General features: G+C 30.5%; 1 protein-coding gene across 2 annotated transcripts; it reads left to right on the top strand.

The window, feature by feature from the left end:
* Window positions 1–3,308: 3,308 nt before the first annotated feature.
* Window positions 3,309–7,096, top strand: LOC149577518 (GDSL esterase/lipase At4g26790-like). Of its 2 annotated transcripts, XM_089824157.1 has the most exons (6): window positions 3,309–3,597; window positions 3,894–4,024; window positions 4,334–4,567; window positions 5,897–6,155; window positions 6,384–6,467; window positions 6,762–6,928. In XM_089824157.1, the coding sequence occupies exons 1-5, from the start codon at window positions 3,354–3,356 to the stop codon at window positions 6,446–6,448; spliced, it is 933 nt and encodes a 310-aa protein (XP_089680283.1). In that variant the 5' UTR covers window positions 3,309–3,353; the 3' UTR covers window positions 6,449–6,467; window positions 6,762–6,928. The 2 variants fall into 2 exon arrangements, with proteins under 2 accessions (XP_089680283.1, XP_089680278.1); XM_089824152.1 differs by lacking the exon at window positions 6,384–6,467 and having other exon boundaries at window positions 6,762–7,096.
* Window positions 7,097–13,518: the final 6,422 nt, after the last annotated feature.

The following is a 13,518-nucleotide window of genomic DNA, read 5'->3' as shown; positions in this document are numbered from 1 at the left end:
GGTTGACTAGCATTGATGTTATTTCTAATAGTGTCAGGAATATTGCTAATTGCATCATCTTAAAATGGAAGCATTTCTATGTTAAGAGTGTTTAGCCCTCTGAGTAAGTGGTTTGAGGTCATGTCAAGTGCCTTGAATGGGTCTTTGCATGGATTTTCCCATTTTCCCCATGTTATGCTTCTCTCTCTCTCTCTCTCTCTCTCTCTCTCTCTCTCTCTCTCTCTCTCTCTCTCTCTCTCTCTCTCTCTCTCTCTCTCTCTCTCTCTCTCTCTCAACACATGGATCATAGTAATTTTAACTTTACTAGGCTAGTTTTATAATATCCTTTTTTCTCTTCATATGATGTTTCTTTTATTATGGTTTCGAATCAATACTTAGACCTAAGTCACTTGGGGTCTCGGTAATTTTTTTAATTTATTTTACCTTGATAATAACTCTTTCATATTACTTCGTCTACTTTTCTACAAGTATGAGGTAGGTTCATACTCACAGTAAATTGGGGACTAAATGAAGCATACTAAATTGTTAGCATAGACAATTTTGGTCCTTAGTAGGGCCTCATTTTAGTGCCCAAGGATTCCATGCATCATTGGCCTATTTTTATGTATTTAATAAATAATATTTTAATATATATCCTCTATTAACCTAATGTATATGTAGGCCCTAAATTTTTTATGTGTTCCCTTTAATTATTTAATTCATTCATAAAAAAGATAGGCCTTGTTGTACATAATTTTAACCCTTAATTTGATGTGCATTTTGGATACCCCATATCCTCATATATTTACAATTTGAATATAAGCCCTACTTGGCTAGTGTAGGGTGTACAATAAGGCATGTAGTAAGATAGTTTCCCCATGCTTTAGTAGGCAAGCTGTCCTATACCTTGTAAAATTGGCTATAATTTTAATTGTAGAAGAGTTTTTTTAATTTTAACATGATTAAAAAGCCTTGTTGACCTCCTTTAGTTTTTTAGCCTTGAAATGGATTATTAAGGTATAAAGGCAAGGTCACCCCCCTTATTTTTGAGGCATCCATTCAATCAATAAAGAAATCATATCTATGTATTCAAGCACTCAATATATCAGTTCAATGATCATTAAAGGAAATATATTCACATTGATATTCATTGATGCATCAAGCATGAAAAGTAGGGAATAGTGTCTATATCCTTGCATTAGTGAAGACATGTATTCTTCCTATCTTAAAACCAAGGTCAATAAAATGTGTGACATTTTCATGCATCTTCATGAATAATTTGATAGTTTTGAAGGTATAAACATCTCAACAAGCCTTTGTTACTATCATCACACTTACCTTATGAATTTCAATTCATTTCAAGGGTTAATTCCTAAAAAAGGTTTTGATAGAAGGAAAACTCCTTTTCCCCAATAAAAAATCCATTTTTTATGTGTAGGTGACAAGTGGTACAATTGGGGAAAAGGCTACAGGTTGATCTACTAAAAGTTATAATTGGCACAAGTTTCATCAAGATTTGTTGACTCTCAGGTGTGTTTTAGGGCCTTCGGTGAGTTTGATTGCCTTTTACATCAAATTGCCCCATTCCTATAATTTTAGAATGAAATTAAGACCCTAGGTTAGTCACTATTTTTTATTTTCAAATTTGGTACCAAAATCCAATTTAATATCTTTGATATGTTTCTATATCCCTCATTTTTATTATTTCCCTACAATCTTGCATCTCTTCTTTACATAGTCATATTCCACTCTACAGTGAAGAAATCACTGCATCCTCTTTGAGCTTAACCCTTCTTGAGCCTACTGGATCAACACTCCTTTTATTGTTATAATAGTGCATTTGAAGTGTGAGCTTCCTAGCTTGACCAATCAGCTTAGTGAATGCCCATTCATTCATCATCTTTCATATTTTCTTCATCATGAATAGAAGGAATAAGTTTGGAAGGCGCAATTTGAACTTTATAATTTAAAAGTTTCATATTTCATTCCACCCAACAAAAATGAAATAGGTCAAACTGATTTATGAGAATAAATAAGCATAGACTGATTTTAAATAACTTTGATAAATTTAACTTAGACTATATTAAGTTATATATAAAATATATTTCATCAAAACAAAAAAAGACATTTTTTTTGTTTAAAAAAAAATGTTAATGCAAAGTTAAATAAGATATATCTGTAAAAATTGGAAAGATATTTATCATGTGATATGTATTATTGTCCATTTGACTACTAAACTTCTTAAATGAATTATGATATACTATTAAGATTGGTGAGTATTAATCTCATAAGAATGAATAGTACCCTAAATATAGTTTTGACTAAGGAAACCCCCTTTCCATAATTTTTCCCAATTTTTGTGTAGGTAACAAGTGGTATATTTGGAAAAAATTAAATATATTAAATTATAAATTAATTAATTTTTTTGTCACAACCAAAATAAGACCATTTTTTTATTAAAAATTATAGTTGTATCTTTCTACCACCCCCTTTTTTGAATATTATTTAATTTTCTTTTAGTTAATGCAAAGTTGAATAAGATATATTCATAGAAAAGTAGGACAAGTATTTATAATGGTACATAATAAAATATAATTGTAATATTGTCCATTTGACCATTAAACTTTTTTAATGAATTATGATATACTATTAAGATTCATGAATATTGGTTTCTTATGAGAATGAATAGTACACTTAAGTACTCATCGCATCTAAATGATGCTCATAAAAGTGAAGTATAGGGCCTTTGAGGAATGGGTTGCTTAAACATCACACACTAAGCTTGATTCCTAGGTTAAAGGTGTTAAATAGTCAAAGTTAATCTTTCCTAATTTAATGACCTTCTAGAATGTCTTCCTCCTCAATATTACTCCAACTCAGACATACATGATTATAGAATTCCCTAAAAACTAAATTCAGTATAATAAATAAATCTAAAATAAAAATTAGATAAATAAAAAAAGACAATAATGAGTCGTACGCAAATATCGGAGTTGGTAGGCATTGGAGAATTTTCCAGAAAGGTGAGCATACGCAATTTTCTTTTAAACAGTTATTTAGAGAAACTTACTTTGCTTTCATGAATTATATAAAATACTTGCAAGTAATTTATAACTCTTTAATCCAAGACAGTTTTGACCAGTGTTAATTTGTCCCAATTAAATTTTCTTGAAAGCTCCACTTTGAAGAAAAAATACTCTTTAAATGGTAGAAGGCGTTGAACTAATTTAGGTAAAGGTAGAACAAACCCACACATTGAAGTCTTAGGTTGGTGATTGTTAAGCCAACTGGGTGAAGCTCCAATCAATATTCATGGTACTTATATTAATTTTTCTTACATTTGAAAATGCAGAGTGCAATACCCCACAGCTTCAATGGCTTTTAAAATTATTGCCCTTAGTTGGGCAATAGCCATTGTTAGTGGATGGGGTGCTGAAGCAGATGCAAAACAATTGGCACCTGCAGTTATTGTATTTGGAGATTCAACTGTAGATCCAGGAAATAACAATCATATTTCAACTCTTATTAAGAGCAATTTCCCTCCCTATGGAAAAGATTTCCCTGGCCATAATTCCACTGGCAGATTTTGCAATGGAAGGCTTCCAACAGACTTCATAGGTAATCAATTTAGAATCTGATTATGTTATTTTTCAAATTTTCTCCATGTAATCAACATAGGATTCATAGTTAATCACTTTTGAAATGATCATGTTATTTTTCATCTCTTTTCTGATGTGGGTTATAATTATGTACTAATGAACATATAGTTCATAGATGGTCAATTTTGAAATGATTTTTTCTTAGTATTCATTTTTTTTTCTCTGAACTGGGTTATAAAATGCTAATTAGCACTTTTTCCGATGTAAGTTATAATGTGTCAATGAACATTTTTTATAATGTGGTAATGAACATAGCTGAAGGACTGCATATAAAAGAGGCTGTTCCAGCATATCTGGACTCTGGACTGAAGGAGCATGACCTTCTTACTGGAGTTAGCTTTGCATCTGCTGGCACTGGATATGATAATGCAACTTCGCGACTTGTTGTATGTTCATCTTCTTCTCATACTTTATCTTCTCATACTTTATCCCATGCTTAAAACCTAAAACTTCGAAAGCTCTGTATCGAAATTATCTTATAAAATAGTTAGCATTGGCTATAAAAATCTACTGCTACTGTAGTATAAAATTTAAGGTCCCTCCCTGCTGAAAAGCCACTTGGAGTATATATTTCATAATATTTTCCTCTTTTTGCACTTTCACATTAAGTAGGTCTCTCCAAATGATGAATGTTAATATTTGCATGCAGAGAATCTATAATTAATTCTCTTTATTGTTGTCTTTGCAATTGCTAGTCTGTAATACCCATGTGGAAGGAAGTTGAGTTCTTCAAGGAGTACAAAACAAAGTTGGAGAAAATAGCAGGAATTGAAGAGGCCAACAAAATTTTGAATAAAGCAATATTCGTTGTGAGCGCAGGCAGCAATGATTTTATTGAGAATTATTATGTCAATCCATTCACAAGATCCAAGTACAACATTTCCCAATTCCAAGATCATATCATACAAATCAGTTCCAACATACTTCAGGTGCGTATATTTATGGCTGTTTCATTTGAGAACTATTGATCAATGTTGTTTTCGAATTAGATCATAGTTTATAACCTTATATTCAATTTATATTAGGTTTGTACTGTTATTCTAATAATACATGGAGGAATTTAATCGTTGATTCAAATAATCTAATCAAAAAGTCAGAATAATTAATATTATAATATTTAAAATGTGAAAATCTAATGTTTTCAATTATTTATGTGGTATTTGTCAACATTTTGTATTTTGGAAATGATGAGTACACTTTATCATTCATCACCAACATTTTAGATCAAATTACATTATTTTTTAGTTCTCTTTGTTTCAATTAATTATCATGAAATAATCTTAAAAACTTATATAATATAATTTAAAGATCACATTGGTCCATATTATAGATTGTGGAAAGCTAATTTTTTTTATTGTATGAAATAATATAAAGACCATATTGGTCCATATAATAGTTTGTGGAAAGCTAATATTTTTTAATTTATAAAATATGTTATAACAAATATTGATGAACATTTTGCATTTGTCAATGGTGTTTTTGGATTAGATTCTAAGAGAGTTTTTTTTAGTAAACATTTTAGAGATCATGTTCCACTATGTATCATCAGCATTTTAGATTGCACTTCATCATCTATACCTCTTTGTCATTTAAATAATTAATCATGGAGTGTCACTCAATTGATTCAAAAATCTTTGACATGGTCCAATCATATTAGAATGAAAAATATAAATCATATTAACTTTAATAAAACTTTTATTATATGAAAAGGGCTATAAATGAAATTGTAAAAATATTTCAATTTTTCATTTAAATTTTTCATTTAAATTTATCAAAATCTTATATAAAAACTTCAAATCACCTCAAATATTTACAACTGCTTACTTGCAAGTCAAATCATCAAATATGAAGGCAAGAGTGTACAACACAATGGTAAATTGTGAGTCTCTTGTCAGGCCTTGGGTTCGAATCTACCCGTTTCGTCACATATGCATACTTTTTGTCAAATTGCTCAAAATTACTTCCAAAAAAGTGATACTAATTGTAGTGCATTAGGGACCCTTCAACTTGTACAATGAATGTAGCATCAATGACACAATTGATTACTTAAGAAATAGGTATCATTCAATTATAAATAGTCATTAAAAATATTAAATATTAAATCAATAAATATAAATAATAAATTAATTGTTGCTATCACACTCATTAGAACATATTCCCTACTAAATCTTTCCCCTACTTAAAACCTAATTATAAGACTATTTTGCACTCAATATTTTCTATATTAAATACTTATCTACATTAAGATATGGTTGCAGGACATATACAGCTATGGAGCACGCAGAATAGCCATGGTAGGGCTTCCTCCATTGGGCTGTCTGCCATTGGAAAGAGCAGCCAAAGTTTTCAGGACGAGTGGAGGATGTGTGAAGGACCTCAATCAAAATGCAATTGACTATAATATTAAATTACAAGGGATGATTGATTCCCTCAAGTCCAATCTTCGGGGCCTTCGAATTGTTTATGCAGACGTATATAGCCAGTTGATTGACATGGAGCTCAATCCTGCTAAATTCGGTAAACCTAAGATGTTGTTTGCTCTTTTCAAATTGCAAGTCCTCTACAAAGTAGTTTTATTAATTATCTAGCAATCTTGAATGTTAGGTAAAGGGGTTTATGAATTTAACTGTGTTTGATTTTAATATTAGGTTACATTTTATCACTATTCATCAATATTTTATTTTAAGTTATAGGAATTTGAGTACTGTTTGGTTTTATTTGTGGAAATTATCTCCTATTTGTCAGCTGATGAGCTTAAGGGGCTTTCTATTGAATGGTGCATAGTGCTGTTGAGGTTTCAAGTGGGTTAACTATGGAGGAAACTCAGTAGTTAAGCACGCTCAAGCTCAAGAGATAGATTCATGTTTAATCACTACTCATAAAATATGGGTCGATGAATTTGACTCAAAAACTGCACAATTTGACTTGCTGTGAAAATTATCTCTTACTTATCAATTATCTTTTGTGATTCATTATCAAATAGTATAATTCGTAATAGATCATAAAGTATAATCTAAAACATGTTACAATATATTAGATATAGTTCAATCCACCCATCATTGTATAAATATACAATACATCATGTTGAATGTTTTCTTCTTCTTTTTCTCTTCTAAATTGCAGGTATAAAGTATACAAGTCTAGCATGCTGCGGAATTGGTGCACTAGAATTTGGATATACGTGCAACAAGCGAACGCCATTTACATGCACTGATGCCTCCAAATATATATTTTGGGATTCAGTTCATCCAACAGAGACAACTTATAGATTCATTGCCCAAGATTTACTGCAGAATCGTATTCCCAAGCTACTAGACCCCTAACGTTATCATCACCATGCTGTTTTCATCAAGCATGTTGAAAAATATAGTCACTTGTCTAACTCACACATTGTTGGCTTTGGAAATCTTTCAAACCTTGAAATAACAATGAAAACGCATACAATCAGGGTTTTTAAATCTCTTGAGACTTGAGACGCTATGTTAAATTTGCGATTTTTTTCCATTGAAATATTTCACTTACATGAACATGGGCATATCTGTTCCGATGAAATGTATATTTAAGGTGGATATTTTTTTGGGGTCAAGATCACTAACATGAGTGCTCTGACCCATTATTAAGTTTGATAATCATAAAGTAAAATTAGATATTATATTTGTAAAAGCATGATTGTAAGATAGTTCTAGGATAATGTGAATGTTCATTAATAAATTAAGAATGTAAATTTGGAACATCAACAAAGGGAAATAGCTTGATTCATTATTAGATTATTATATCAATGATTTAATATGTGAGAGAGTGACATTTCTTGTATAATTTGGAACATCAACAAAGGGTAATAGCTTGATTCATAATTAGATTATTATATTAGTTGATTTAATATGTGAGAAAGTGACATTTCTTATGTTTGTTTTGAATATGATAATTTTAGGGGATAGATCATGTCTAGTTGTAATGTGAAATTTTCAAGGATGTTACTTCTTCATATAAGATTTATGATAATCACCCTTAATACATGGAACATCCATGCAACTCAGAATATGGAAATCACTTCTCCTTAACTTTTATGCTAATCATAACATCAGGCACACTCACAAGAGAGATAGCAATACAAAGACATGATAGGTATGAAAATCACTTCTCCTTAAATTGTATGTTAATGAGGGCCAACTTCATAGAAACTAGCAAGAGAGAAATTATTTCAAAGACATGTAATTGGTGTTTTAAATTTTTCTTTCCTTTGATTTTTTTCTTCACACACTAGAGAATTGGAGACACCTAAACATGGCAACTATTGTTTGGTCAATCTTAAGTCCATTTTATTTTTATGTCCTAGCTATCATTGTTTTCTAATATTAATCAACAAAAAAATAATGGTATTGTCTCTTACAAAACCATGGCCCAAAGGCATAAAAAACTAATGGCACACCAAGAACATTATCAACATCAAAAACTATGCACAAGGAGAAATAACATATTAACTAGCAACATATCATCAACTAACATATTCATATCAAGGTTTAAGAACATGTTGTATGTAAATAAACTATTCACCTTGGAATCTAATACCAAAGGGAAAATATTAAAGTCTAAAATCTAAGAACTAACAAAATGTTCAAATCAAAGCCCAAGACTTATTTACCATAATACACCAAAAAGTATAAAATCTTGTTGAAAAGCTACCAAGGATCAAAAAAAACTAAAACAAGATCCAAAAAAGGAGAATTATGCATGGCGTAGAGATTTTATGTTGTACCCTAACTAGTAGAGCACCTAACTCTAGTCCTTTCCTTGTATTTTTCCTTGTTATTTGTGTCCTCTCCAAGAACCTTGCATAGCATTAGTGTCGTAGACTAGCATGGAGATATCCCCAATGGAGATGTCCAACCAACCAACAAGAGTAATTATAGGGAACAAATAACAAAAAATAATGATATAAATAATATATTAAGTTTATTCAATGTAGATCCAATGAAAATTTTCCTATAAACATGCCAGGTAATAGGTCTACCCAATTTCAGTCTTCAATTATAGACCTGATCCAATGTGCGACCATAAACGAACAAGAGATTAACCTTAGATATTACTATTATGTCACACTACTAAGACACATCAAGGATATTACATATATAGCCATTGTGACATTCAAATTGGCCTAGAAGAATCACACTTTCTAATAATTAGGAAATGAATGACAATAAAGAGGTATTACCCTTAAAGATAAGATGAGAAATCAAGAAAATAAGGACATAAGAATTTGCAAGCCAAGATATAGTTCCACACATGATCCAATAATCTTTACAAAGAGTCATGAATTGTCATGCAAAAGAATAATCATTGCATAATGAAATTCCACACATCGCTCATGGTGAAAATGAAGAACATGCTACCTAAGGATAATTCAAACTCAAAGAGTACAAAATTATAAGATGCACAACTATAGAACAATGATGCATGAGAGTTCATATTTAGGATTCCAAAATCAGGTAGGGTGAGATGCATGATCAAAGAACTTTACACATAAACAATCAAACTAAAAAATAGGAACAAAAAGAACAAAAAAATAGAATGATGCAAGATTGTCTTATTCCCAAGATGCTCTTGCATCAAACACCCAAGCTTATTAGAAAACTAATTTCCACATCAGAATACTCACACAGCCTGAGTAAAACCAAAATGATTTAACTTAGACTAGAAAATGCAAGAACTATCTTCTACTGATTTATTCTTCCACTAAACTAAGTATTCCAAATAATCCTTTCCTCTGGTATTCTTCCAGTTATACTATCTAAAATCCTCTCAATATCATCTTGTTTCTTCTTAGGATAATATATCTTCATAACTAAATCATCATCGGGCTCATGATACTCATATAAATAAATTAATTTGAATATCAGTGAAATATCCATGTCATCAAGTAACTCAACTTCAAAAGAATTACCATTGTCAAATTTCCTCAAGATCCTAGATGGTCAAAAATATTTCATCATTAACTTACTATATGTTCCAAGAGGAAACCGTTTCTTCTTCAAATGAGTCATAGCCTCATCACCCAATGCAAAATTCATATCTCCTAGTTCAGTGAGATATATCTTTACACTTATGATCTAATATGCTTCAAGTTATAATTTATGTCATCATGCAAAGTCTTCATGAAACTTGCATACCTTCTACTTCAACACTTATTTTCTACTCTAGAATAATATATCTTAAGTCTATAATTCCTCTAGGATGTATACCAATAGTAATCTCAAAAGGTGTCTTCTTGATACTCCTATTCACTAAATTATTAAATGAAAACTATACTTGTGCCAAGTCTAAATCCCAATTACATGTTTAGTTTCCAACTAATCATCTCAAAAAGTTACCCAAACTTCTATTCACAGCCTCTATGTATCCATCAACCTATGGATGAAATGTATAACTAAAATTCAAATCAGTATTCATCCTCTTCTAAAGTGTCTTATATAAATAGCCAACAAACTTATTATCTTTGTCTAAAACAATACTCTTTGGTAACCCATGCAACCACATATTTTCCTTGACGAATACATTAGCTACATGTATTGCATTTGATGTTTTCCTACAAGGTATAAAATGACCCATCTTAGAAAAATTGTCAATTATATAAAACGTAGAATCATTACCCTGTTGTTTCTTAGGTAACCCAAGAACAAAATCCAAGCTAATGTCATCCCAAGGTCTAAAATTCCAATAGGTAATGGTTTATACAATTCCATAATTTAACTAATTCCTTTAGCAACTTGACATACTCTACAACTTCTGACAAAATTTTGAACATCCATATGGACTTGAGGTAAAAAATAACTCAGATTAGTAATAAATCTCACTATTTTGCCAACACCAAAAAATCCTACAAGTCCTCTCCTATAGTTATCCTTGATAATATTATCCATCATTCAACCTCTAGGTGTGAATAATTGGATACCCTTGAACAACATGTCATTTGGAATGAAATAATCAACGCACTTAGTTTGATTATCAATGACTAGTTCTTTACAAGCTTTCCAAGGCTCTGCAAAATTAGGATTAGTCTCATATAAGGTTATCAAATCATCAAACCCAAGTACCTCAACTCCCATAACAAATTCCTTCTTCTACTTAATGCATTAACAACTCTATTTGATTATCCACTTGTATACTTCAACGCAAAAGTAAAATTTAGCAAGTATTGAAACCATTTCATATGTCTCTGATTCAACTTGTTCTAAATACAAAAATACTACAATTATTTATGATGAGTATAAAACACAAATTCCTTAGGCATCAATTAATATCTCCACTTCTTTAAAGCTTGAACAATAGCATAAAGTTATTGATCATAGATTGAATATCTCATCTTAGAATTATTCAACTTCTCACTATAGAAAGCAATAGGTTTTCATTCTTGACTTAATATAGCTCCAATTACACTTCCACTTGCATTACAATCAACTTAAAATATCTTAGTAAAATCAGGCAAAGCCAATATAGCTCCAACTACATGTAACTAGACATTGTTAGACCTTGTGTTTCATTGTCTCAAAACTTGTGTTTAGCTTAATGTGTCCACTTGAACTACTTCTTATCACCTCCTATTTTCTATATCATAGAACTACTAATTGAACTAAAATTCTTGATGAAATTCTAGTAAAGAATTTTGTTCCCTGAAAAGATCTAATTTTACCACCACTATGAAGTGTACACCACTCCAAGGTCACTTTAACATTCTCGAGATTCATCTTCAAACCATTAACTAAAATAACAAGACTCAAATACATTATCTCCTCTTTCATGAGGGAACACCTCGTAAGGTTGATTAACAACTTTTATTCTTTCAATATATCAAAATATCGTCCAAATAGGCAATCACAAACTTGCCCAAAAATTTCTTTGAAAATTCATTCATCAATATCATAAAAGCACTATGTGCATTAGTCAAACCAAAAGTCATAACCAACTATTTGAAAAAAAACCTTCATATTTCTTTAAATAAACCTTCCACCTATCCACTTCTCTAATTCTTATCTAGTGATAGACACTCTTCAAATCAATCTTGGTAAAATATCTTGCTCCACTCAAGAAATCCATTATATCATTCATTCTCAGTAAAGGAAATATGTACTTCATTTTAATCATGTTTATATCTCTACAGTTAGGACACATTCCATTCTCCATTCTTCTTAGGCACCAACATAGTTGATACTACACAAGGACTCAAACTTTCTCTAATCAAACCTTTCTGCAATAATACTTGAGCTTGTTTATTCAATTCTTCATTCTTTAAAGGTTTTAATCAATGTGGTGATTTATTAATAAAACTAACTCCTAGCATAAATTCATGCAATGACTAATACTTCTAACTAGATGTAATCCATTGGGTACATTATTTAATATGATATCCTAATAGGGTGATTGAAATCCTTTAACTAGGTCATATTTAATAATGTGTATTATAACATTTAATAGAGTTGGCCTTTCATAGGCCATCACTTCAAAAGAGTGAGAATCGATAGCATATTACTTGTGGTTTTTCCCAAATTAGGTTTCCACATAAAATCCTTGCATCAAAATGTGTGAATGATTTTGTAGCATTTTATGTTTACATTCCTACAAAGTTATTTTGACCTAGAACAACATTATGCAAAATGTTTAAGGTATTTGATGATCTAATGGATGTATGAATGATACCGTATATGGATATGAATCTATTAAGTACCAAAAAGTTTTATTTGTACATTTGGACCCTAGATAACTGATTCACCCCCTCTCAATTATTCTAATGAATTCCAACACAATCCTTTGCTTGATGATATCTCTTCAATTTGGTGAAGGACAAATATTATCAATCGAAAATTGAATAACTAAGTTCTTAACGGTTTCCCCAATCCTATCAAATTGAGGATCTCTACACATTAGTCTCCAATTGCCTTCTAATGTACTATCATCCAAATTGTTTCTCCTTTTCAAATAATGTAATATTGTCTCTTGGCTATACCTGATATGAGATGAAAGTGAAGAGAACTATCTTTTTGGGATTTTTTTAATTTAAAATAGATGTCAATATCTCTCTTCGTGCAACAAATTTATCTGCAGATCTAGTTTTTTCCTCAATGTAATGTAATCCTTAACACTTTCAACAATATCTTTTTGTAATTTAGAAGTCCTCAATTTTTGTATACTTGTAGCTATACCCAATAGTTTCAATGGTTCTTTTAATTCGTCTTTAAGAAGTGAAATTGATAATGATTGAGTTTTCTCCACTGTATCAAGATTCTCAAATTGTGCAATTATTTCCTTAGACTTTTTATTCAATTTCATCTTCATAGTATGTATCGGTTGACTAGCATATTCTCTCAATTTTTCCACATCCATTTCAATTAAATGATCTATATTTCTATAACTATTTTTTCTCTTCAACATTTCAGCTAGATTAACATTCTCATTTGTTGTTTCATCTCGAACTATAAGAAAAATTAAAAAGAAGTCTTAAGATACAATCCTTTTGGGGGGCATGTGTGTATACACATAACTTGAAATATTATATAATTTTATCTAAATTCTAATATCTACAAATATTATAAAGTTCCAAATTTTAATTTGAACTAAATAGCTCAATGAACATACTTCTTTGACCTTGGGATGATCCTTCTACGATATTCATTGCTTCAACTTCAATTTCCTCGTGTCCAACATTTCCATCATTGACTACTGCACACACAACATAACAAATAAAATCAAGCAAGTTTGTAAGGGGAAATGTCTCTAAAATTAAAAAGTAAAGTTATAAAGTTTTCATAGACCTTTAAATATAGAGAGAAATTGTACTTGCAAGAGATGTGTGTACTTGTTTCAGCTTGGGATGAAATTTCTCCAACCG

This window comes from Cupressus sempervirens, chromosome 1 (genome assembly GCF_028749045.1).
Source record: "Cupressus sempervirens isolate cs-2001-9-10 chromosome 1, ASM2874904v1, whole genome shotgun sequence".
Lineage (NCBI taxonomy): Eukaryota > Viridiplantae > Streptophyta > Pinopsida > Cupressales > Cupressaceae > Cupressus > Cupressus sempervirens.
This window is presented reverse-complemented; position numbering and strand designations above follow the sequence as displayed.

Coding starts and splice junctions, on each gene's coding strand:
- LOC149577518 (XM_089824152.1), top strand. CDS start 3,354: ATGGCTTTTAAAATTATTGCCCTTAGTTGGGCAATAGCCATTGTTAGT. Junction 4,568..5,896: donor TCAGTTCCAACATACTTCAG/GTGCGTATATTT, acceptor ATATGGTTGCAG/GACATATACAGCTATGGAGC. Junction 6,156..6,761: donor GCTCAATCCTGCTAAATTCG/GTAAACCTAAGA, acceptor TCTAAATTGCAG/GTATAAAGTATACAAGTCTA.